General features: G+C 50.5%; 1 protein-coding gene across 1 annotated transcript in view; it reads left to right on the top strand.

Annotated features, from left to right (window-relative positions):
* Cacng2 (calcium voltage-gated channel auxiliary subunit gamma 2) overlaps positions 1–26,624 on the top strand; it is a 128,539-nt gene extending 101,915 nt beyond the window's left edge. Inside the window, exons 2-4 of the mRNA XM_057791494.1 lie at positions 3,653–3,736; positions 21,470–21,610; positions 22,770–26,624. Coding sequence (XP_057647477.1) covers positions 3,653–3,736; positions 21,470–21,610; positions 22,770–23,305 — 761 coding nt within the window. The 3' untranslated portion in view covers positions 23,306–26,624. The remainder of the gene's footprint in view (positions 1–3,652; positions 3,737–21,469; positions 21,611–22,769) is intronic.
* Positions 26,625–27,018: the final 394 nt, after the last annotated feature.

Consider the following 27,018-nt stretch of genomic DNA (forward strand, 5'->3'; position numbering starts at 1 on the left):
CCTCACCTTCTAGATCCTTCCCCTGAACCCAACAAGTACTTTACCCAACCCCCATCTACATAAGGCTTCCTAGATCCTAATGAAATCACATACACATGCACACACGTGTGAGAGATGCAGGGTTAGGTTTTCAGTATCTAGCTTTCCCCAAGGCTGCCTAGTACCTCTGTGAGCTCAGCTCCATAAACACGCACACACACTGAACTCATCTCAAAAAAAATTCCTGGTCAAAGCAGCTCCCCCAACTGTATTCTACCTGCACCCTAAATGGTGCCAGAGATCAAAGAACCTCAAAAGCAACTTTTAAGCCAGTGCTCATAGGCCAAGTCACACACATGCACAGCAGCCTGGTTCATCCTTCTCCCAGCTCCTAAGGAAAACAGTCCTTCCCCAAATCTCCAAGTCTTTCCCCTCCTGTTTTCCAGCAGATCCTGCTGTCATTGGCATCGGGAAATTAGAAGGAACCAGAAGAGGGTAGATCCAGGCTGCGGCCTTCAGTGCTGTCCCGCGTCACAGTATACTGAACCTCCCCCACACACCTTACTTTTGTGTCCTGGGCCTTGTCCTGTCCAAGTCTTCCTTCATCTCTTTCCTCTCTCCTAGAGCATTCTCTAGTGCCCCCATGCAAGCCTTAACACACATACACACACACACACGCACACACACACACAGAGCAGAGTAGCCAGCCAGAGGCAAACACTGTAGCATATGCAGGAGGAAGTCGGAAGGGTTCACTGAGGGCTCAGGAAGCAAGCAAGACAAGCAAGTGCAAAGGTCCTGGGGTAGTAAGGGACACAGCAGGTGAGAAAGCAGAGGTGTACCAAGAGGGAGAAAGTAGGTGGGGGGTGGGGTCAGAGATCGAGGGCAGACCCTGGCGTGTTGAAGATGTATAGCTTTTCTTGTGAGGCTGGGGTGGTGCACAGATTGGAAAGGCATGAGGTCATTTGCATTTTCAAAGTTTGGGAAAGGGAAGGCACAAAATGTAGACGTGGGGCAACTGCAGTGACCCCACAAGTGAGGGCTTGCCTGGTGGAAATGGGGAGAAAGACACCAAAGCATGCACACGGGCAGTGAGGAGAGGTGGAGGTGATGACCCTGCTCTCCCTGGAAAGGGGGCGCCATGGAGAGGCTCTCACTGCTCCTGTTGCTCCTTCTAGAGGCCCAGGCAGGAAGGAGGCAGTGGAGTGCAAGTCTGAGCTTCCAGCTCTCTGGAGCTCCCCCTGGGACACGGGTGGGCAGTGGACATGCAGAAGTGGGCCTTGAAGGAGAGGACTGGCTGTTCACACCCCACAGCCTCCACTCATCCTTCGGACACTTCTCCCATGCCTGGCACTGTGCTAGGAGCCACCAGGTCTAGTGGGGACGTGGCACACGAGGAAGTGTAGGGCCCTGGCATGGGACACCAGGAGGTTCCACCTCCAGCCCTGGGCTCCAGACTCAACTCTGTCCCCATGTTGTTGGAGCCTTGGCCTCAGGGACTCTGAGCCTCCTGTGCATAGTCCTCATACAGTCGCCTGTCACGGAGCTGCACTGATGAAATATTTGTCAGATCAAATGGGAAGAAAATGAAAGTGCTTTGAAAAGTGCTTCAGAAGGCCTGGGGTTTGTTACTGAATAGGAAAGAGCAACTAAGCAGCTGCCGCTTCCTGCTGGAGAAAGGAGAGAAAGCGTGAGCCTGGATACTGGGAATAAGGTATCAGGGTGGCACAGACCTCTTGTTAGCACCCTCAAATGCAGGAAGGTTAAGAGGAGACAACAGACTGAGGCTGAAGAAAAGATAAAAATCCCTAGAAGATTATAGATCCATTTTGACACTACAAAGCAAGGTTAAGTGGAAGGAAAATCCAGTGTGTTCTACATGTGTGTATGTGTGTGTGAGTGTCCATGCATGTCTGTGCATACAAATGTCTGTGTGTGCACTGTGTTCTACATGTGTGTATGTGTGTGAGAGTGTCCATGCATGTCTGTGCATACAAATGTCTGTGTGTGCACTGTGTTCTACATGTGTGTATATGTGTGTGAGTGTCCATGCATGTCTGAGCATACAAATGTCTGTGTGTGCACATATCTATGTAGGTATGTGTATGCGTGTGCACATGTTTGCATGGGTGTGCATGCATGTGTGCATGTGTCCGTGTGCATATGATTGAATGTGTGTCTTGTGTGCATGTGTGTGTACATGCATACGTGTGTGTGCATGCATGTGCATACATGTATGTGTGTGTATGTGTGTATGTAATCTTCAGACTCTATAAGCAAGCAAATTGCTAAGTTGGGCATGGTGGTTCATACTATCTCAGCATTAGAGAGACTGAGGCAGGAGGATTGCCATGAGCTAACGGCCAACCTGGACTAAAGAGTGACTTCCGAGCGAGCCTAAGATACACAAAGTGTTGCCTTAGAAATAAATAAATAATAGAAAATAAACTGTAAACGTTTTAAATTGCTGAGTTACTGGGGGCTGTATTTATTAGGTGAATCTAGCAACTGTCACAGAAAGGCAGTAGCTGATGGTGGTTCCAGTCCATTGCTCCCACCTCAGTCACCAAACTAAATATTCAGGACACATGCATGTGTGCTCAGACAAACTGGGTGAAGAGAGCCGAGCTGGACCAGGCAGCCTGAACCGGAACTATCCTTTCTGCGGGGACTAGTACCAGTCTTGCCTCCACTGCTGCTGGGGACACAGTGCTGGGAAATGCACAGCGCATGCCAGAGGCAAAGCTGCCACTCTGATGATGGCGAGCTGAATCCACCGTCAGTCTGTCCGCAGGCCCTTTCCTCCCATGACTCCTTCACTCTCTGGGGGAACACTGCTGATGGTCTGCTGGGGCCCTGGGCTGGCACTTGCCCCGGATCAGTTCTCACCAAACAAAAGAGACCAAGGCCAAAGTCTGAGTCCTTGCACCCCACTTCAGACTGCTGTTTTAGCACTGGGGTGCTTGAGCTTCAGTTTCTCTGTCTGTGAAACGGGGTGACACCACCACTCTCATGGGCCTCTTGTCGCTATGGTGAGCTGTAGTTCACAAACTAAAATCTAGCATGGTGGCTCGGGCCTATGGTCCAGCACTTGGAAGGCTAAGACAGGAGGATCATGGTGAATGTGAAGTCAGTCTAGGCTACACAGAGAAACCTTGAGTCCCAAAAGGAATGTGGTAGAGGGCCAGCCCTTCAACTCAGAACTGCCAGGACTCTGAGACTGGGAAGGGGACTATCCTGCAGCTCAGATGGGACCCACCTCTTGGCCTCTTCTAAGAGGTGGTCTGTTGAGTCAGTCTGGGGTCCGCCTTCTTGGGAAATAATCCACAGCTTGCAAAGAACTGGGTGACTCCTTGACAAGCACCATCACCCACCACCCTGAGCTGCTGAGCCCATTCCCCACTCCCAAGCACAGTCCTTCTGCCCAGAATCAAACCTGGGCTCCAGCTGAAGTGAGGAGCCAGGACAGGGAGTCGGGGACAGGAGGTGGGGACAGAAGGCAGGGTTTGATGTTGGAGCCTCAGCTCTGTGCTCAGGCTGCAGAGCGTGCCTTCATCTACCAGGCAAAGGTGCCAGGGGTGACCCTCGGACGACCACAGCGTCCAGAAAGGGCAGGCGGGTCCTGAGCCACATGAACCACGCACTTATTCGCTCCTTCTGCATTACCTTGCAGGGAACTTCAAAGGTCTGTGCAAGCAAATCGACCACTTTCCAGAAGACGCAGACTACGAGGCGGACACCGCAGAGTACTTCCTCCGTGAGTGCCACCGCGTTTTAACCTCCCTAGCTGAGGGCTCCCTCCAATTGTCCGCTCTGAGAATCCAAAATCAGGCAAACTCAGAACCCCGGTTACAGCAGAGGGTAGGAGACTGCTGTCACCCTCAGATCCTGAAACCTCCCTCCTCCGGGAAGTCACCCTCTTCATCATGCTGAGGGGCATGGGGGGGCCTTGTCTGCTGGGTAACATCCCCCAATTTTGCAGAGAAAGGACATTCTCTTCCAACACTGGGAATGGCACAGACAGGGATTCAGGGAACATTTCTCAAATATTACAAAACCAGCAGGCAGTGACAGGACACTTGTACTAGAGAGACGGAGAGAGAAAATTTATCCTCTCCCCCCCACACCGCAGCCACAAGTCCAATCAAAGTTAAACCCAGTGTAGCCACTGTGATCTTAAATCCCCCTGAGACATATTATCAAGAGAAAGCATTTTTGAAGCCCCGAGGAAATTTCTCAGTCATCCCCAGAAACCAACACAGACCTTGTTAGCTATCAAAAGGGATTTCCCAGAGAGGAGCTGAGGGTCCTTGAGGTCTGGGACAGCCAGGCTGAAGGCTCTCAGGCTGCAGGATGAAAGGTTTACTCACGGAGTCCAGGAGGTCCCTGCCTCTGCTCCAGGGTGCCTCTCCTCTTCCCCCCCTCCCGGACAGCATCCCAGTTTAGACCACCAGGGATCCTGTTGAAGAAAAGGCAATGCAGGAGACACTTCCTACGGCTCTCTCGGTAATTACTACTTGCGTCAGAGCAACAGCATGCAGGTCTCCGGGGGGTCCAGTTTCCCTGAAAAGCCTATGGGAAGCAGCACTGGCGAGGCAGCCAGGAAAAGAGCAGGACACTATAGATTATTTATGGTTTACTTATTTACTTATTGGTTTTCTGAGGTGGGGTTGCTCTATGTAGACCTGGCTGTCCTGGAACTCGCTCTGTAGACCATACTGGCCTCGAACTCAGAGATCTGTCTGCCTCTGCCTCCTGAGTATTGCGATTAAAGGTGTGTGCCACCATGCCTGGGCAGTTTTTTAAGGGGATCAAGGGCAAGGAAAATATGAGTGTCATCATTTCCTTTTCTGAATTGCCTTGAGATTTGTTCTTAAGTAGAATTCCCTTGGGGCCATCTGGTTGTCATTACCTGTGACTGTATCTGGAGTCAGACAACACAATAAACATGGATTGGGTGCCTGCTATGTACTGGGGTCTGTGCTGAGCAGTAAGGAAGCCTGAGTGGACAGGTGAGGCAGTCTCTGGTGCCAGTAATAGCAGGCTTGAGGGGGAGGGCCCTTGGAGACAGCTGATTCCAGGATAGTCTGATAGAAACAAGACCTGGATACAGAAGTGGGAGGATGGGGATTGGGCCCTATACTCACCTGGGCCCAGAGTCTCACCTGGACAAGCACAGTGAGGGCAAAACACTTCATCAGCCAGACAGAAAGCACCTTAAGGCGGTCTCACTCAGTATTGTACCCAGAATATGATAGTTGCTCAATAAACGGCTCTCATGGATTACAGGATTCCTTGTGGACACCCTCTGCCATGCTGTGTCTCTGGTTCCTTAGGGCAAAGAGAGAAGTGTGCCAGGGCACTGGCTCATCTTGTCTCTGCACTGAGGCTGGGATCTGTGTCAGCGACATGGGTCCCGAGTTCTGACAAGTTCACTGAACAAGGCAGGGGTTCTAGCATGTGTATAACAAATTAACAGGCATTTTCTGCAAAGGATGAGCTAGGAAATGTTCTCAGCTGTTCAAGCCGCAGTGGCGCCATCCTAGCCACAGATACTGGAAGCCTTTGAACAAATGCCTCTTTTCTTAAAGCCAGGGTCTCGTGTATCCCAGGCTAACCTTAAAGTTACCATAGAGCCAACGATGACCTTACAGTTACCATAGAGCCAAGGATGACCTTAAACTTCCAATTCCCTTTCTTTCCCCTCCCGAGTGCTGGGATTACAGGCAAGAGCCACTATGCCTGATTTTTATTGAATGTCACTTGTGAAGGAAAAATTGACACAGGATTCTTAGTGGCACTTCCCATGAAGGTCCATTCCCAAAAGGTTGCAGCAGCCTGCCTAGGGTGTGCTGGCCCTGAGCTGATGGGGTAGTCTGAGAGAGACAGCTTGGTTTGGGAAAGGTCAGAGTCACTGCTTCTGTCGTTCTGTGGAGCCGGAAGAAATGGAAAGCAGGGATGACTTCTCTAGAAGCGGCCTTGCCCTTATACATCTTTTCTGGTTCAAAAGCCCCTCTTGGGCCCCTCTCACCCCAACTGCATCCCCATCTCATGCTTTATCACCCCACACTGCAATTTTGCTGGTTCGCACCCAATATCTTGGCAAGACAGAAGCTTCCTAGTCTCTGCCCCATGCATGTCTTCACCCCCATCCAGTACAGCACCTGACAGGGAGACGGGGTCTGGTGACGTGCTTTCCTGACAGACCAAAGAAGTGACCGGATAGGTGAATGGGTATGGAGGAAGGACGTCGTGGTGAAATATCACCAGGGATAAAGCAAGCAGTGGGGCCTTCCAGAAGAATTGCTGAGGGCCAGCTTAGGTGGGTGGGGCTTACCTGGAGGTAGGTAGAGCCTGAGTCAGTCCAGAGCCCAGGTTAGTTAAACCCACCACCTTAGTTCACACGGCTATGCCTCTCCCTTGAGAAGCTGGGAGAGAGAAAGAATTAGCCCTGAGGGCTAGCTACCTAGGGAAAGACTAGGAACCTAAAGTGTATGTCTTATACAGAAGTAGAAGGCAGCCTGGGGAGTCGAGGGAGCCTGCTCTCCCTGGAATGTTCTCCACAAAGGTGTTCCCAAGTGTTTCCTAAAGATGTTACCAAAGTGTAAATTTTGGTTCTAAAAGGATCATTCATCCACTGTGACATATTTACTAAGCGCCCACTGTGTGCCAGATTGCGAGTAGGTACTATTGTCAGTATTCAGGGTGTGCCTGACTACGGGGCCTTTGGGAAGGCTGTGCCCTAGTGGAGGCAAGAAGGAATGAGCAAGAGCCCTGCCTGAGATGGCCTCAGAAAACGGAATGTGATGGGGAAAGATATGAGAAGGGTGTCACCTAGATGAGGAACCAAGACATCCTTTCTCAGTGAGGAAAGGGAAAACATTGAGAGGATTTCTCAGGAGGAGACAACCTAGTGAAGGGAACCACTAAGCAAAGGCTTTGGAGCAAGAACAGCGCCCAACTTTGGTCAACAAACAAGGTCAGCCTAGCTAGAGTCCCACCTGCAGCCTAAGATAGCGGAGACACAGAAGGGTCCCAGCCTTGTGGATCTGGGGAGAGGGTAAGTGTCCTTCTGAGTGAGATGGGGCCTGGTCTGGAAAGGGCAGCTGGCCATCATGGGCAGGGGACTAAAGGCAGTAATGGAGACAGCGAGGCCAGTTCCAGCTTTGAGAGGCAGACACGGTGCAGACCAGAGAGAGGTGAAACAAGGTGAAGCCAACGAAGCTGGGGCAGCCAGAGACTGGGGTGGCTAAAGGCCAGGCAGCTGGTAGATGGCTCGACTCTGAGCCCCAAGTAGAGAACTCTGAACCGGACAGAGTGAAAGGCAGGGAAAGGGTTCAACCAATGGAGACACCAGAGACGTCCCCATGAAGGCAGCTCTGCCATTAGACCTCTGGACTTGAGGGGACAGTGGCCATGCAGGGTGGGCTCCAGAGAGGTAGTGAGTGTCCCAGTGGTTACAAGATCACAAGCAGCCTGCCTGTCTTATTGTTCCTGTTGCTGTGGTAAAATACCTAACAGGAGCACCACAAGGGAGAAAGGGCTTATGCTGGCTCACGGTTCAAGAAGACAGCCCATCGTGGCAGGAGAGTCAGGCAGCAGGAACTTGAAGCCGCTGGCCCTGTCACATCCATAGCAGAGAGTGAGAGTGACGAGCGCAGGTTGCCACTCAGCTCCCCTTCTCCACTTACACAATTCAGGATCCCAGCCAGGGAATGGTGCCACCGGTGGGCAGGTCTTTGCACCTCAATAAAATCAAGATGACCCAGACAGGCATACCCAGAGGCTCACCTCCATCAAGTCGCCAACACTGACCATGATACCACTCGGGCAGGGTCAGACCTGTGCCAGCTCCGGCTCCTCGCACCCACCCAGTCCAGGGCCACCTGAAGCACTCTTCTCGAATGAGGCAAGCTCTGAAGATATACAAGTGTGAGCGGAGTAGAGTTTGAGCCTAGCCAGACAAGTTCTAGGTTGCGGGAGCCACCAAGGGTGCTTACCTGGGCTCCTTAGGGGCTGAGAGCATATCCGTGCTCAAGAGAGGTGAGGGCCAAGCTGTTCAAGGCCTGATCTGGCACCCAGTTCAAGTACCAGCTCAGCACTAACCTAGCCAGCACCTTCGCCTCTCTGACCAAAGTCACCTGGCTATAAAAATAGGATATCGCCTACCAAATAGCATCAAAGTGAGGGTCAGGGGCTACATTGAAACATCCATTTCTCTGTCCCCACCCAGGCCTCCTCATTTTGTTTCTGACTTCAGGTTTGAAATATAATTTGAACAGAGATCATGCATATTTTTCTAAAACGAAAAACAACAAACAAACAAACGAAACTCTATAAAGATCCAGGAGTGGTGGTACACGTCTGTAATCCCAGCCCTCAGGAGGTGAAGGAAGGAAAATCAGGTGTTCAAGGCCAGCCTAGCTCTGGCTCCACCTCCTCCCTTAAGGAAAGAAAAGAAAAAAAGAAAAGAAAGCTATGAGCTTCTTCCATCCAGGCATTCAGTCAGCACACTTCACAGAGCCTCGCCGTGTCCAGGCACTGTGCTAAGGGCTGGGATGCCAGAGAGAACACTGCAGAGCAAACCCTGGCCCTGACGAAAGGAGACGCTGAGGAGAGAAGCAAGCATACGATCCCTGAGGGCATGAGGACTACAGCACCGTGGAGCCAGAGCCAGAGTGTGGGGGAGGTGGGTGTTTCCATACAGTATGACCAGGGAAGGCTTCTCAGAGGACCTAGCCTTCAGGTGGGTACGATGCCCCCTCGCCACCAAGTGCCGTGCCCAGGCTGTTCAGGTTTCACTAAAATGATAGAGGTATGAGGAAAGGGGCAGAGCCAGCAAAGAGGGATTTCCTCAGCATCTCTGCCCAATCCACAGAGGGGCAGCTGAGCCCATTTTCAGTGTTCTGAACTCACTCCAAAGAAAAGAGATATGAGCAGAAGTGGGGGTGGAGTGTGGCTCTGCCTTTCCCTTTTGTCTCTGGCCTTTAAGCTCTTCCAAAGCCCAAGACCATGGTAAGATGAACCATGACAGGGTGAACTTAGCCATGCCAAACCTGTGCCTCCTTCTTCCTGGGGCCTTAAGCCTCCAAAGCTGTCACCCTAGAGACAAGTGATCTTCCTCCTTCCCTTCCAAGTGTGAACGCCTCATAGCCTTCCAATCCTCCAGCAGCTGCCTCTTTCCTGTAGGCTAGACCCTCCTCCAGGTGCTAAGGATGTGAAAGCTGACAGCCGCGGAGGCCTGGCCTCAGGTGCCTAAGATTTGCAGTCAACGAAATTAGCAAATTCGTCGAAAAGCATGTTAGACTGCAGTGCGGTGTGGTGCTGCGACACAGGGAGTCAAGCCCTGCTGCCAGGGTCAGGGTAGGGCTGACAGCACTCGTGGGGAGTGTGAGCAATAATCTGAAGAACAAAACAGAGCGAGCAAAGCAGAAGGAGCCAGCGTGCCACCTCTGCCCTCCTTGCTCACCCAGGGTGACTTGGGACAGAGGAGGAGTACAGGGGGTTCTAAAAGAGGGTGACTGGACAGGAGTCTAAAGTTCAGTTCCTGGTCAGCAGGAGAAACAGGGTGCACCTGCTCACAGGCCAATATCCAACCTTCCTGAGGGCCTAGTGCAAGGAAGGGTCTCCATGAGGGGAGAGATGGATGGATAGATGCATGCATGGTCTTCATCTCTGGCCCACCATTAATCCTGGGTCAGAGTCCAGGGCCTCAGTAATGTGGGACCCCTCACCCCACTCCTCGTTCCCAATACCTTTGCTAAGTGTGATGGTCTGGGACTCACCTCGCCTACCGCTGTCCCCACTAGAGATGAAAGGTCACACTGTTCTACCCAGCACTGTCCTGTGGATGTGCCTGTCCTGGTGACCCCTGCCTCTTTTTTAGTCTGAGTAAGGAAAAGGAGGTGTTGGCTAGTGGCCACCACCTCCCTGTGAATGCCAGCATATGTCTCTGCTAGGGTCTACATCTGTGCTGTGCTCTGTGTCTGGCACCTCTGTATCCACATATCTAAGTGTCTGTCTGTCTGTCTGTCTGTCTGTATGTATGTATGTATGTACATATGTAGGTAGGTATGTATGCATGTATCTGCGTATCTTTCTGTGTCGGGGCAGATCTCTGTGTGCTAGGGGACACCTGCTATGTCCATAAGATGGAAATTTGTGGTTTTAGTCTCCCCCATGTGGCTTGGAGTGAGGGAAAAAGAATCAGTGCAATAAGTCCCTGTCCACAATCACATATTAAGCACCTACTGTATGTCAGACACTGAAATCTATAATATTGTAGACTTTCATAGCACGGGACCAACAGGTAGGATCAGGTTCCCTACTCAACAGCCTCTGGAGCTAGAACTTGAGGGGAAGGGCCTGAATTAATATGCTAGATCTCACACATACACAAACACACACACACACACACACACACAAGAGAGACAGACAGACAGACAGACAGACAGACAGACAGACATGCCTGCACATACTTTCTCATACACAGCAGAGCTGGGTACCTCACACACACGGACCACAAGAAGGGGGTGAAGGAACAGGAGCTGAGGAATCCAGACACAGCTACCTACCACCTCTGCTCAACATACAGAGTCACACCTGAGTTATGGGCCCCTCACCTCAGCTCAGAGCAACTGAAGCAGCAGGCCCTCTTCGAGGATAGTCATCCACTAGGTAGGAAGGATACCAACAGGGAGGATAAAGTAACACACTGAGCTGGGCCATCAGGAGAGAGAAGAGAAGAGTCACATGGGCATGGCTGCGGAGGTTCAGCCTCTTCAGCTGCCTCCCTGGCCTCGTCTTCCATGTTCTCTCTCAAGGTTGTGCTGAGGATGGAGTGAGCCTGGCTTAAGACATCGCTTCCGAGCAGCAGGAGCACAGGAAGCACTCAGAAGGCATTAGCCATTGTGGTTGTTTAGTGTGGTGGTGTGTGTGATGACCGCGGTGTGCCGAGAACAAAGAGGAGGGGCTGGGATAGGAACAGAGCTTCCCTTCTTCCCTTTCCAGTGGGTTCCTCAAGCCAAAAGCAGCCTATGAGAAGAGACCTAGGGGAGCTGGATCTAGAGCCATTGCAGACAGACAGACAGACAGACACACACACACACACACCGCTGGAGGTGGGGTGCACCTCTGGCCCAACAGCAGCCACTGCAGGCATCTCTGACACTGGCAGCCTCGGAGACAGCATCAGTTTTACCCTGAGGGAGGACACTACCCACCTTATGTGTGAGGATTCGAAACAGAGAACATGGTCGGATGCTTAGACTCAAGGCCTGCCTGACTCCTGAGTGTGCTGGGCTCAGCCAGGGGAGGAGAAGCCAGCTGGAAGGCGGCAGGCCATGAGAGCCCAGCCTGGGATAAGGGGTAAGTGACGCTGCTCTTCTCTAGTGTGGGAACAGGCTCCAATCCTATTTGGTCTTTGTTTTGTTTTTCCATTTTCCTCTTTGTTCTATGGCACTGGGAATCAAACCCAAAGCCTTACGTGCACTAGGCAAGCTCTCTACCTCTGAGCTACTACCCCGGTCCTGGTCTTGGTTTCAGTTAAGATTCTTCTCCTTGTTGGAATGTGAAGAACTTGGGGACCCCAAGAGGGAGAGCTACATATAGTGTCCTCCCACCCCATCCAGCTCACAGACACTCTCCGCTCAGGCCCGGGGACTGCTTGTCTGTAATGAGGGCAGAGATGAAACTAGGGTCCAGGCCACACAAGGTCACCTCCCACCTTGGAGGATGTCCCCGCCCTTTCTTCCTTCTGTCCCTACCTCCACTTACCCTACCAGGCTATTCAAGGGTTTCCTAGGACGCTGAGCTTGCAGTAAACAGGAAAATGAGGTGCCAAGGTCTAAGTTGGGGAATTGGAACAAAAGGGCCTAAATTCCAGATGGCTGTATGTAGGGTTTTTTTTTTAACTTCTATTCTTTTTATTATTTGGGGCTCTTTGCTCTTTTGGTCTTTTGTTCTTCAAGGGGCCCGCCACCCAGCTCCCAAATAAATCACACAGAAGCTTATACTTTCTTGTAAATACCCTGCCTTAGTGTGGCTTGTTTCTTGCCAGCTTTTCTTTTTTTAATTAATTAATTAATTTTTTAAAGCAATCTTTTCTCATTTTACATACCAATCCTAGTTCCCACTCCCTCCCCTCCTCCTGCTCTCTCCACCTTCCCCCCACCCCACCCTCCATCCACTCCTCAGAGAGTGTAAATGTAAGGCTTCCCATGGGGAGTCAACAAAATCTAGCACATCACTTTACAGCAGGACCAAGGCCCTCCCCACTATATCTAGGCTGACCAAGGTATCCCTTCAAAGAGAATGGGCTCCAAAAAGCCAGTTCAAGCAGCAGGGATAAATCCTGGTCCCACTCCCAGTGACCCAGACTGCCCCAACCATACAACTGTCACCCGCATTCTGAGGGCCTAGTTTGGCCCTGCGCTGGTTCCCCCACTGTCAGTCTGGAGTCGGTGAGCTCCCATTAGCTCAGGTAAGCTGTTTCAGTGGGTATCCCCATCATGGTCTTGACCCCTTTGTTCATATTACCGCTTCTCCCTCTCTTTCACTGGACTTTGGGAGCTCAGCCAGTGCTTTGATGTGAATCTCTGCATCTGCTTCCATCAGTTGCTGGACAAAGATTCTGTGATGAGGCTGGAGAAATGGCTCAGAGGTTAAGAGCACTGACTGCCCTTCCAGAGGTCCTGAGTTCAATTCCCAACAACCACATGGTGGCTCACAGCCATCTATAATGAGATTTGGTGCCCTCTTCTGGCATACAGGCATACATGGAAGAAATGTTGTATATAAAATAAATAAATAAATCTTTTTAAAAAAAAGATTCTGTTATGATAATTAAGGTAGTCATCAATCTGACTACAGGGGAAGGCCAGTTCAGGTACCCTCTCCACTATTGTTTAGGGTCTTAGCTGGGATCATCCTTGTGGATTCCTGGGAATTTCCCTAGTGCCAGGTTTCTCGCTAGCCCCATAATGGCTCCCTCTATCAAGATGTCTCTTTTCTTGCTCTTCCTCTCTGTCCTTCCCCCATCTCAACCATCCTATTCCCTCATGTTATCCTTCCCACTCTTCTTCTCCCCTCCCTGCTCCTGCCACTCTCCCTTCTACCTCACACACCCTGAGTGAGGTAACCCAGACCCAGAAAGACAAACATGATAAGTACTCACTCATAAGTGGATACTAGATGTAAAGCAAATAACAACCAACCTACAGTCCACGACCCCAGAGAAGCGAGGTAACAAGGAGAACCTTAAGAGAAACATACAAGCCCCCCCCCACCCCCCGGGAAGGGGAATAGACAAGACCTCCTGAGAAACTTGCCAGCTTTTCTTAGATTATCCCAACTACCTTTTTCCTCTGGGCTTTTTCCTTTTCTTACTTCTGTATATCTGACTTTCACTCTTACTTCGTGGCTGGCTGGGTGACTGGGTGGCCCCTGATTTCCTTCCTCTCCTTGTTCTTTTGCTCCTTCTTTTTTGTTTGTTTTGTTTTTTGTTTTTTGAGACAAGGTTTCTCTGTAGCCTTTTGGAGCCTGTCCTAAACTAGCTCTTTTTGTTGTTGTTGTTGTTGTTGTTATATTATTTTTTGTTATATTATTTTTTTGTTTATTTATTTATTTATTATAGATTTTTGCCTCCTCCCCACCACCGCCTCCCATTTCCCCCTCTCCCCCAATCAACTCCCCCTCCCTCAGCAGCCCGAAGAGCAGTCAGGGTTCCCTGTCTTGTGGGAAGTCCAAGGATCTCCCACCTCCTTCCAGGTCTAGTAAGGTGAGCATCCAAACAGCCTAGGCTCCCACAAAGCCAGTACGTGCAGTAGGATCAAAACCCAGTGCCATTGTTTTTGACTTCTCAGCAGCCCTCATTGTCCGCTATGTTCAGCGAGTACGGTTTTATTCCATGCCTTTTTTTAGACCCAGTCCCACTGGCCTTGGTGAGTTCCCGATAGACCATCCCCATTGTCTCAGTGTGTGGGTGCACCCCTCGCAGTCCTGAGTTCCTTGCTCATGCTCTCTCTCCTTCTGCTCCTCATTTGGGCCTTGGGATTTCAGTCCAGTGCTCCAATGTGGGTCTCTGTCTCTGTCTCCTTTCCTCACCTGATGAAGATTAATATCCAGGAGGATAACTATGTGTTTTTCTTTGGGTTCACCTTCTTATTTAGCTTCTCTAGGATCATGAATTATAGGCTCAATGTCCTTTATTTATGGCTAGAAACCCATTATGAGTGAGTACATCCCATGTTCCTCTTTTTGGGTGTGGCTTACCTCACTCAGGATAGTATTTTCTATTTCCGTCCATTTGCATGCAAAATTCAAGAAGTCATTGTTTTTTACTGCTGAGTAGTACTCTAATATGTATATATTCCATACTTTCTGCATCCATTCTTCCATTGAAGGGTATCTAGGTTGTTTCCAGGTTCTGGCTATTACAAACAATGCTGCTATGAACATAATTGAGCATATACTTTAGCTCTTGTAGACCAGGCTGGCCTCAAACTCACAGAGATCCACCTACCTCTGCCTCCCAAGAGCTAGGATGAAAGGTGTGCACAACCTCCCAGCCTCTTGCTCCTTCTTCTCGTCCAGATTTCCCATTCTATTCATTCTCTCTGCCTGCCAGCCCCACCTATCCCTTCCCCTGTCTCGCTATGGGGTGTTTATTAGACCGTCAGGTGTTTTAGATAGGCAAAGAATCACAGCTTCACAGAGTTAAACAAATGCAGCATAAACAAAAGCAACACACCTTAAAATAATAGTCTACAAGAGTTGTGCTCTGTGGCCTTAAGTAAGTCCTCAATCTCTCTGAACCTCCAGTGAATAAGGAGTGCTTAGGTCACACTCCCCAGCCACCACAGGGAACACATGAGGGAGTCCCTGAGTTGAGGTTTGCCCCCTACAAGTTTTGGAGGGAAAGAACGTCCTCAAAGCTCTTGAATTCAGGCCTCCAGGAGGGCCACCAGCCCCGTGCCTCCATTTCACAGATATGGGGGAAACTGAGACCCGGAAAAAGAGATGCTGTTCAGGACCTTTCTGGGACCAGGATCCAGGCTCAATCTCCACCACGCATCCCTTGCCCAAGCCTTCAGCAGGGACTAAGGGACAGGGACCTTCCACCAGAAGTCAGAGCAGTCAGGGAGTTGTCAAGTCCTACAGCAAGGAAGTCTGTCCAGCGCCTGGTTAGTAGCCAAACAGTGCAGGGCAGCACCAGCATTCCTGCCCTTGCCCAGGTCAGTTCCACTCCGCCCTCACGCTCATTTCAGTCCTCCTTGGTTTAGTGGCTGCTGAATCACAGCCTGCACTTAATGAACACCCATCTCAGGAACCTAAATCCCAAGAGAGAGCCAGCAGCATCCTGCAGCCTGTCGCCAAAACTGACAGCCCAAGTTCAATGCCTGGGAACCACATGAAAGGAGACTCCCATGACTTGTTTTCTGACCTCTACTCATATACAATACACACAGGCTCTCACCACCCCTACACGATAGATGATAGATAGATAGATAGATAGATAGATAGATAGATAGATAGATAGATAAATAGATGGGTGAATGGATGGATAGAAAGAAGATAGACAGATAATATAGATCTTTTATTATTTTTAAAGCCTAAGAGAAACAATAGCCACACCCACTCTGTTGTCATAACAGCCACATCTCCTGACCCAGTGGGGACATGCCCTGAACATTTTGCCCAGGCTCCTCCCCACAGAAGTTGAGAAGCTGGCTGTACTCCTTCCTGATCTCTACATATAGAGCTGGGGAAACTGAGACACAGGGCCAGGCATCATGGCCATCAGAGATGCTCATACAGCTCTCTCCCAACACAGCCAATGCTGCCCCCAAGTAGCCTCAGCACATCTTCCATGAGGCATCACAGAGAACAAATGGGTGCTGAGCACTCAACTGGGTCCCCAACCTGACAGTAGCCTGATTCATCTTCACAGCCACCCTGAGGGTAGCTATGGCTGCTTCCCCATCATATAGATGGGAAAGCCAGGCAGAGACCACACAGTCAGTGAGGCAGCCTGCGCCTGCACCTGAGCACGCTCTCTCTCTCTCCCTCCCTCTCTCTCTCTCTCCCCTCCTTTCCGCCCTTCCTCTCTCCCTGCCAATCTCTCTGCACCTCTTTCCAACACACAAGTACACGCACACACCTTCTATTTCACATTTAGTTTCATTTTTGTTCCAATTGGCTGGTTTGCTACACCAATCAATTGGAACCAACAGGGGGTTCAGGCAGGATACAAGAGTCTAAAATGTTCTTCCAGTCTAGCATATCTAACACCCAATCCCATTAAAATGGATCAAGTCCCAGTGGGCTAACATTCACAGAGTTCAACACTGTGCAGAAACTGGGGAGTTACCCTCAGTGTGCTAACCATGGTGACTACTGGTGTACAAGTCAAGCCAATGGTTAAGATGGCAATTTGGCCTTGAGGAAGGATCCCAGGGACACAGGATAGTCACAACGAGGGGGGCCTGATGGGTCCCCTAGTGCAGTGCCCGCAGAGTGCAGACCTGAGGCCAGAAAAAAGAAAGACAAACAGAAGAGCCAGCAGCAGGCCGGATCTTCTAACGCCACTCCCCCACCCCACTCCCGGTCACCAAGTGCCACCCGCCCACTCTGCCAGATGGAGAAAAGAAACAGCATGGCCTCTGTGTGCTGCTGTCCACCGGATGAGCCCACCCCGAAGAGCAATTTCACAGTGTGATGGCCATAGGAGTTGGTTCCCTGAGGCCCAAGATCACAAACATGATTTACCAAGAGAATCTGGCAAAGAGGACCAACAGAGAATGTTGACTCAGTGTCCCTATTCCCCAACCATCCACCCCAACTTACCCCCTACTCCCACCTTTGGCAGAGGCAAGAGGCGACTTCCTAAGCATGGTTCTTCCCCAGTGCTTAGGATATTTGTCACTTCTGCCACCAACACAGAAAATAGGAATTGAGCTTGATTATGGCAGTGTGCCTATAATCCCAGCACCCGGAAGACTGAGGCCAGCCTGGACTATACAACTCATTCTGGCCAGGCTAAGCTACAAAGACCCTGTCGAAAGCCAGGAGAGAGGGAAGGCAAGGAAACAGAACCATCAAGTGTCCCATACACAAACACTTCACTTGCAAAAGCCCCTTCATTTCTTCTGGTCACTGCAGCTTGTGAGAAAACCTGTTTGGATTTTCATCTTCTCTGGGCAGTCACCACATGCTGGGGACCCCAATCCTCAGGCTTTAGGGCTAAGGGCAGGGAGACCTCATCTGTGTCTATGGAGCCCACATAAACAACCTAATACGCACATCTCCTGGGAGGCAGCTGCCTGGTCCACAATACACGGATATAGTCCTGGAAAACCTCAGACCAGGGATGTCTGAACCTGGAGTTCTCCCTCTTCCCTCTCCTCCTTCCCTCCTCCTCCTTCTTCCTTCCTCCCCTCCTCCTCCCCTCCTCACCCTCTGGCCTGGCCTGTCTCTACAAAGTTTGTTCTCTCCTTGCCTCCACTTGTATTTTTCCAGCCAGCCCACAAGTCTGAACCCACAGTAAAGCATTGTCTTCTCCCCCACTTCACCACTTCTAGCCACTTCCCAAGAGTCTCTCAGTCTTGCCCCCCTCTGCCCAGATCCAGGAGTGTGCCCACACTGGAGCACGTCCCACTGCCATGGCCAGCAGCCTTCCTCTAGGCTCTAAGTCACTCTTGACTTTGCTTCTCCAGCCCTCCCTATTAGTTTCCCAGTGCGTCCCCATGCCCTGAAAACTAAGGCACACTCCTTACCCTGACCTACAATGCCCCCACTCTCAGTACTCAGAGCCCGGCACACACATACCCCACGGGGCTTTTCAGTCAGAACACTTCATCCTGGCTTTGTTGCTGTCGATGACATGTATGTCCCTCACCAGGACATAGTTCCATAAAGATGGGGCAAGGCTTGTTTTCATACACCCAGGAACCGGGCACAGGGTGGCACTCCCACCAGGCAAGAGCAAAGAACCCTCCATCTCAGACAGCCATCCCTGCCTCAGTGAAGTGTGCACTGTCAATCAGAAGGACCCAGCCACAGCCACCAGACAGAATCCCACTAAGGCCAGCTTCCAGGGGCTGGTGTGAGCATTTAAAAGGCAGACCCTGTCAGCCACATTCAGAGGGACTAGTTTGGTCCTATGCTTGTTCCTTCCAAGTCCAGCTGGAGTTGGTGAGCTTCCATTGGCTCAAGTAGACTGTTTCAGTGGATGAACCCTTCATGGTCTTGAACTCTTTACTCACACCTTTGCGAGGAGGGTGTGTGAAGGGAATGGGAGGAGGGGATGGAGTGGGAATTTGGATTGGTATTTTTTTTTAAGTATAATAAAATTTTTTTAAAAAGGCAGAACCTGGAAGGCACAAAAATTCTCACAGCAGAAGAGGAGAGCTGGTTATCTGATTGTCTTGAGTCCCTTTGCATTAGGGCAGTCTCCTTTGATGAACACAGGCATGCTGCGGGCAGAAAGAGCCACATCCTCGGAGAGGGTGAACAGAGTCCTCCCACTGTATCCATAGGGAAAAGGTAGAATCATCTATGTAACAGTCCACAGTGCAGATAGATCCAGAGTCCAGTTCCTCCCACCTCCCAGCTCCCTCCTAAACTTCTGGGAGAACCCTGGTCCTGTTCTAGATTAGAAGCCCTGCTCACTGGGCAGTGGTGAGCCACTCCTTTAATCCCAGCACTCGGAAGGCAGAGGCAGGGGAATCTCTGTGAGCTCAAAGTCAGCCTGGTCTACAGAATGAGTTTCAGGGCAGCCAGGACAGTCATACAGAGAAACCCTATCTTGGGGAGGGAAGGAAGGAAGGAAGGAAGGAAGGAAGGAAGGAAGGAAGGAAGGAAGGAAGGAAGGAAGGAAGGAAGGAAGGAAGGAAGGAAGGAAGGAAGGAAAGAAGGCTGCTCACTAGCTAGGTAGCTTTAAACAAGTTGCCCCATCTTTCTGAATTCAAGTTTTCTCCTCTCTAAATTACAGCAACATTGTAAAGTGTGTTAAGACCCAGCACAAAGGAGCATCTCGCTTCTTCAGGCTGTCAGGGAGCACTCACCATCCCTATGTGCTTGTACTGATGGGAATTAAGGAAGCTATGAACTATGAATGTGTGCATATGTGCGTGTATGTCTGTCTGTCTCTATGTTTGTGCACATGAGGGCTTGGGTTGGGGTCCATTTAAAAACAGAATGTATTTTCTAAGAATTAGTTTACAAGAGAACACATCTACCAAAGGCCTGGGGGAGGAAAGCAGCCCTCCGACAGGGTGCTGAGACTTCAGAGTAAGCCTCTGGCCCAACCTCCATCTGGGACCTGCCTGGATATAGAACTCTGCATGCCATCAGGTCCTCTGCTCCCACCATAAAACTGTCTACTCACCAAAGAGCAGTAGTGAGCATCTAGACTCTACCATAGGTAAGGGGTGGGGTTACAAGGAACTCCCTAAAATTCTGTTTAAAAGTCCAGATCTGTCCCTTTAATATCATCAGTACTGCAGAAGCAGGCAGATCTCTGGGAATTTGAAGACAGCCTGGGCTACACAGTGATTTCCAAGGCTCTGTCTCAAAAAAAAAAAAAAAGAAAAGAAAAAAGAAAGTAAGGAGGGAGGGAAGGAGGGAGGGAGGGAGGGAGGGAGGGAGGGAGGGAGGGAGGGAGGGAGGGAGGGGAAAGAGAGAAAGAACAGGAAGAGGAGCTGTTCCCTAGCTAGCGTGGCAATGCATACCTATAATCCCTGTACTTGAGATGAGAGGATCCCTGGTTCAAGGCCAGCCATAGTAAGAACTTGTCAAGAAAGAAAGACAGACAGAAAGAGAGAGGGGGGAAGGGAGGGAGAAAGAGAGATTGAGAGAGGGGGGGATTTTCTCTCACAGATCTCAGCCTTTGGCCACACAAAAGGACAAGGATAAAGACATACCTGGCATCTTCATCCCCAAACTATATCATAACCAGTCCCTGGGCTTGGCTCAAAGGACCCATGACTTACAAGCCCCAACTTGACTAGAAGCCACTGAGGGAGCCATAGAGGCACCAGGGCCTGGTGATAGAGCTCTCTCGTCCTAGCACTCAGAAAACTGAGGCAGACAGATCCTAACTTCAGTGGGCTACAGAGTGAGTTCAAGGACAACCCGGACAATTTAGACCCTGTCTAGAAAGGTAAAAGGAGAGCTGAGGATGTGGATCAGTGGTAGAGTACTTTCTTAGGATGTGGGGGGCCTTGGGTTTAATCTACAGCACCCAGGGAGAGGTAGCCACAGAGGCAACCATAACATCTAAGCAGGCCCCCGACCTTCAGTTCCATCCCCTGCCTGGTCACAGCTCCAGGAACCCAGCATCAACTGGGTCATGATGTCACTTGCTATGCAATTGGTTCTGGATAAGGAGTATGGTTTTACAGGGACCCGACTGGCATTCCTTAAATGCTGACCCCCCACAAAGAGACACACCCAGCCGCACTCCCCTGTGTGTCCATGCCCTCTCGCTGCCCTGTGGCTACCCTCCCCTCTATCGCCTTTCTAAGTGTCCTTAGAAAGTCTAAGCATCTAAGGCCTTCCTTGCTCCCTCATCCCAAGGCCCTGAGTATCTCTTTTCCACTATCTCTTTGCAATGAGCCTGCCTGCTACCCTTTCTGAACCACTTCGTTCACTCCACGGGTACGTACTGGGGGTCTCCTGTGTCTCTGAAAAGAGCAAATGAAGAAGGAAGCTATAAAAAGAGACGTAGACAGCCCTTTGGGCTCTATGACTTATAATGAAAATCTACATACAAGCAAGCACTGACTATGACATATGTGGACGTATTTTATAAATCCAGTACCCAAAGTGACTCATTTAGCCTTCACAATGCTCCTTGGAGACAGACCATCCCTGTCTTACTGAGGTGTGGACACCTCAAAGATGGCAAACTTAGATAGCTAAAAATGCTACAGCCAGATTCCAGTCCAAGCCCTGTGACTCCATCTGCCTCCTAATAGCCTCAAATACCTCCAAGCACCAAGGAGGAGGGAACTAATGGTTTTTATAGAAAGAAGCCAGGGAAGGTGATACCAAGGAGGAGACTTTGAACTGGGTTTTTGAGAGATGAGTAGAAGTTTGCTGAGAGAAAGAGAGCAGGAAAGACATGCTAGTAAGGAAGCTAAGTATGGCATGAGATGATACATCCCAGGAGGCCAACTTGCCAGGGCAAGAAAACATGGAGGCCAAAAGACAGGATGCTGGACCCGGTGAAGGCCAAGTGACACAAGGCCCTGTGAATCTGGCAGGGTTCTGGAGTCTGGTCCTAAAGTCATGGAGAGCTCTCAGGGGACTTTGAGCTGAGCAGGGACCCTCCTTCCTTCCCTTCCTCATGCTGCCAAGCAACCTGGACACCAGGGCTACATTCGTGAAGCCCTGCACCCTGTGTGCTGGTCCCTCCACCCAGCTTCCCTGCATCCTTCCATCTCCATCCCTTCCCTCTCACTGAGCCTCTGTGCTCTGTGTTCTGCAGGGGCCGTCAGGGCCTCGAGTATCTTCCCGATCCTGAGTGTGATCCTGCTCTTCATGGGTGGCCTCTGCATCGCAGCAAGCGAGTTTTACAAGACACGCCACAACATCATCCTGAGCGCTGGCATCTTCTTCGTGTCTGCAGGTAAGTCAGGGACATGCACCGAGAGGATGGGGGTGTGGTATCTCCTGCTCGGGCTACAGGCTGTGTCCCAGGGGAAGGAGCTAGGACTCCAGTGCACAGACCCCCATTCCTGTGCCCAATGCCCTATCTTCCTCTGACCGCTTGAGGAAAAGGCTGACACCCTGGTAACTTTCAGGGCATCAGGCCCACCCCTTTTGCCCTCTGACCTCCCAGAACAAGCAAACAGAACAAGGCAGAGGAAGAAGTACCAAGGGACCCACCCTTTCCCATTCTATCCTGCATGATGCCCAGCTGCACAATGGAAGCCAAGGATGACTGCCCTACACCATCCCAGCCAGTGGAGCAGGCAGGCCCCACAGTCAGATAGCTTAGCTGTTCCATGATGTTCCATGACACCTATCACAAGGGCTTCAGATGTCCAAAGAACAACAAGAACTGTATCATACACTATTTAATAGATCTGCCTGCCCCCTAAGAGCACTGACCTTGTCCCGGGTCATTCTCTTTCAAGAACATTCACCTGTGTTCCTTCATCGAGTCCTCTCCGGGGTCTTGCAGGAGTAAGGCCTTGCCTTATCCTCAGTTTGGAAAACTCAGACTGTGGCCACTGTGCCTAAAGACTTCAGCACCCCCTTACCATTCCAGCTGCAGACTGAGCACGGTGTTTAACATCCCCCCATACCCTATGTCCCCATCTGCAGCCTGTTTGTGGAGCACTGGATAGGGAACACCGTTGTGAGTACTCAGCTAACTGTATCAATTGCTGCCACTACCTCATGCTTCATAAGATCCCTCTGCCTGCCCATATTTGCCAACACTGGCCCCTCCCCTCCGGGCTTTATGAACAGTCAGCATGATGAGATACTGAGGCAGGGCCAGCAAGATGGCTCAGTGGGGAAAAAAGCACTCCACCAAGACTTATAACATGAGTTTCATTCCTGGGACTCAACACAACCGTAGGAGAGAAACAACTCCCAAAAGGTATCTGACCTCCACACCCAGGTCATGGTCCACTCATACCCAAATAAAGAAAGAAAGAAAGTTTAAAACTTGAAATCGTAATAGGGAGCTTCCAGGTCTACCCTCCTCAGGTTCATCTATTCATAGAAATGAAAGATCAAGCCCTGCCCGTGCTTCTCATCCCCTTCTTCCCCCGCAGGTCTGAGTAACATCATCGGGATCATCGTGTATATATCAGCCAATGCTGGAGACCCCTCCAAGAGTGACTCCAAAAAGAACAGCTACTCCTACGGCTGGTCCTTCTACTTCGGGGCCCTGTCCTTCATCATTGCCGAGATGGTCGGGGTGCTGGCCGTGCACATGTTTATCGACCGCCACAAACAGCTGCGGGCCACGGCCCGCGCCACCGACTACCTCCAGGCCTCCGCCATCACCCGCATCCCCAGCTACCGCTACCGCTACCAGCGCCGCAGCCGCTCCAGCTCGCGCTCCACCGAGCCCTCTCACTCCAGGGACGCCTCGCCCGTGGGCGTGAAGGGCTTCAACACCCTGCCGTCCACGGAGATCTCCATGTATACCCTCAGTAGGGACCCCCTGAAGGCTGCCACCACGCCCACCGCCACCTACAACTCGGACAGGGATAACAGCTTTCTCCAGGTCCACAACTGTATCCAGAAAGACAGCAAGGACTCTCTCCACGCCAACACAGCCAACCGCCGGACCACGCCCGTATGAAGACCGTGGAACCGGGGGGGGACCTGGGAGGCTTGGCCCACGGGCGGGGGAGGGACCGCAGCAGCCACGAGGAAACTTTCCACACGCAAAAAAGCAAACAAACAAACAAGCAAACAAACAAAAAACAAAAAACAACAAAAAAAGAGAAAAACATAGCAAGTAAATTTTAAAAAAAAGAACAAAATACAAGAGGAACAAAATCAAAACCACAGGCTATGCGGGAAAAATATAACCGAGGGAAGACAAACTTTAAACAAAGCAAGAGGGATAAAATTAAAATAGAAAATAAATCTAAAAGAAAATGCATGATTTCCCATGTACCATTATTTTAACATTTAATAAAAACCAATTTAAATGAAAAAATAAAAGGGAACCAAGATAATGTAAAGAAAAAAAGACAAAAAAACAAAAAAAAATGAAGAAAGCAAGAGAGTATTTATTAGGGTTTATGTTGCCTTTGTTTTTGTTTCTGTTTTGTTTTAACTGCAGGGAGAATTTAAAAATAAAACCACATTCTTTTCCCTTTAACCCCAGAGGGCCCTGCCTCCCTGGGAGAGTAAGGATAGAGACTCAGGGCCCCCAGGGCCAGGGGAGCAATGGTCACTGCCAAGCCCCTGGATCCCTGGCTGGGCCCTGGGATGCTGGGGAAGTTCAATGGCTCTGCAGCCAGCTCTACTCAGCATCAATGGGGCAGTTGCAGGCCTCCAGGTGACCCAAGCCCTTGGTCCGCCCCTGTCCGTTAGGTGCCTGGAGGTGGTGCACTTGGGGCCACCCAGCCCCAGGTTCCCAGTCCTTAATGGTCCTTAACCCACTGTGATGACTTCCTAGGCCTTGGGGAAAGGGAAGGAGAAGGGATGACTGCTGGCAGCTCACAGAGAAGCCAGATCCCTGGGATCCTCAGGGGGAGCTTTTGGGGGATCAGTAACCTGAGCTCCTGTCCTTGGAGGCAGGAGACACCCACCCCCAGGGGATATAGAGCAGCCGTCCCTCCTCACCCCTCACCTCAGGGCCACTAGATGACCCTGGGGCGATGGTGGACCCCCACACTCACAGGCCCCCAGCCCCCTGGAAAGGGGGCTCTTTGACCCTTTGGGGGTCTGTGGACTCACTGATGCCCCTCTGGGGACTCAGTGAGTCCAACAACGACATTGCAAAAAGGTTTCTTTTTACAAAAGAAAAAGGAAAACAAGTGGTGATTTTTTTTAATAAAAAAACCACAGACTATAAATAAATGTAAATATATAATAAGTGAATTTACTTGCAAGAAAAATCAAGTAGTATTTTTTTCTTTTAATTCTTTTCCAGCTATAAACTGTGAAAACAAAAATCGGGGTGGGGTGGGGGACTTAAAATTTAGCAGGGAACTTGTAAAGTCAAAACAGAAAACAAATATAGAAATCCATTAAAACAAACAAGTAAAACCCATTGGGAGAGATGTGAGCTGGGCACAGAGCCAGAGAGAAGGGAGAAAGGGCCTACCATCTTCCTGGGGACTGCAGAAGAGGTCTCTTCTTGCCTGCAGGGAGGTGCTGCTGACTGAGAGGGGAGGCACCCCTGCCCCCATCCCACCCACAGTCACACCCACAACCCGTCCCCTAGGCTCAGCGCTACAGCAACCACTCGTGTTCACACGCAACGACAACCCTTCCCATCCAACACACAGCCGGGGGTGTGGCTTGAGGCAGCTGACCTATGCCCTCCAAAGCCATGGAAACCAGCCCAACAACTCCATCACTGGCCTTTGTGCTCCTGTGTGCCCCCCACTGTACCTTGCATACACGTGAACACACTCGAACGCATGAACACACCACATTCTCGTACCTGGAAGGGCTCCCATCTGTATTCTAGACTTCATTGCTGTGTGGCCTCTCTGGGCCTTGGTGTCTCACTGTCAATTCATGGACAGACTGGCTTTAACTCCAAAGGTCCATTCTTAATTTGCATGTGACTTTTAAGATCTGCCACCAGCCCAATCCAGTGAGAAATGGCCAGGAGCAATCAATGCAGTTCTGATGACATTGAGAGCATTCCTAAATCTCTCTCTCTCTCTCTCTCTCTCTCTCTCTCTCACACACACACACACACACACACACACACACACACCATGTGCCTCCTCACTGTGTTCCCCAACCCCCAACCCCACATCCAGTGTCAAAGCAAAAATTCGTGTATGTTATGTGAGCAACTATCCTGCCATGAAGACAGGGAGACACACTGTCCCCAAAGCTCATTTACCTTCCCTTTTTGAATGCTATAACCCCAGTCATAGTGAGTGGGGAGGCTTCTTTGAAAGACGGGTCCCCTGCTGTCTTTGGGGTCAGTGGAAAAGCAGGTCTTCTGGGGTAAAAGATCTCCCTGTGTGGAAATTGCTTGCAGAACACTCTCCCAGGCAAATGTCAGCTTGCACCCCAGAGTGAATTGGGGGAGCACTCAGGTTTCCCCTTCTCCTTCCCCAAAGAGGCAAGGACCAGAACAGACAACGAGAACAGGCTAACCATTTCCTAGTAGCCTTGGGGAGAGGCTACCACCTACCCTGAGTGTGAGCTCTGCTCCTCTCGCATCAACTAGACTCCCGCTTGGCTTTGCTATGCTGGCAGTGGTCTGCTCTGAGTGTTCTCTGCTGAAACTCTCTGGAATTGGAAGGCATGCTGAGGAAGGCTTCTATGGCTTCCTGTCTTGTGTCTGGAAAAGGAATATTGTCCTCCCAGGTCCGCACAAGGCAGATTATCTGCTAGTCCAGCCCAGAAGTTCAGGGAAAGCCTTTGGCCCCATGGCTCAGTACTGCAGGCTAGTTAATATGCAGGGAGGTCAGAACACCTTCCAAACTGGGCAAAAATAGCACCTTATCCTTCCTTGCTCAGCCCTGCCCAAGACCCAGCTGATTCCAGACCACCCCAGATCAAGGCCTAGAGACACAGGAAAGGGCCATACACGTTTGCTCCTCTCTGCGGAGGAACTGTGGTCCCAGCTCCCTGAGCTCTGGCCAAGTATTTGAGCAGCAATCGAACTTCTTCCCAGGCAGTGAGACCTGGGGTCAGGCCACCCAAGGACTTGTGGGTGAGAGGTAATATCAGCATGACTGACCAAGAAAGGGCTAGAGGGCCTGGAGGGAAGGGGCAATGCTTCCTATGATAACTGACAGCTCATACCCAGCTCTGGTCAATTCAAGAAACCAATTTCCATTTTATTTTCTTGGTGGGTCCTTTTTTTTTTCCAGACTGTTAACAGAAAAAAATTTTAAAAAGAAGAAACCTAAAAACAAAACGACAAAAAAACAAAATCCTGGTACATGAAATAAAGATTTTTTTTTATAGCTTGGTCCTCACTTCCATGAATTCCTTTCATTGCTTTCCCAACTCCTGGCATCCCATTTAAAGCAGTTCTCAGTGTTGCTATGAACTCTCAGAGTTGAGCGGGGGTAGACACAGGCGACATGCAGTAAAGCGTCCCAACTTCCAAAGTCAGGAATCCCTCTCATCAGCATTCCTTCGTGACAATTACATGCCTCCTGTGACAGGGAGCTTGCCCCCTCAAAAGGTGGCGGAGGCCAGTGCCAAGCAGCTCTCTGGCAAGTCCCTGCTGTCACTGTCTGTCCTTTCCCTTCACGCTCCAGCAACTCTGGTCCCTCCTCACATGACTGCGCCCCCATTTTTGAAAGCAGAGCTTATACCATCCTTGAGCTCTCTCCCCTCTCAACAAGCCAGCCCCCCACT

Source organism: Chionomys nivalis, chromosome 17 (genome assembly GCF_950005125.1).
Source record: "Chionomys nivalis chromosome 17, mChiNiv1.1, whole genome shotgun sequence".
Taxonomy (NCBI): domain Eukaryota; kingdom Metazoa; phylum Chordata; class Mammalia; order Rodentia; family Cricetidae; genus Chionomys; species Chionomys nivalis.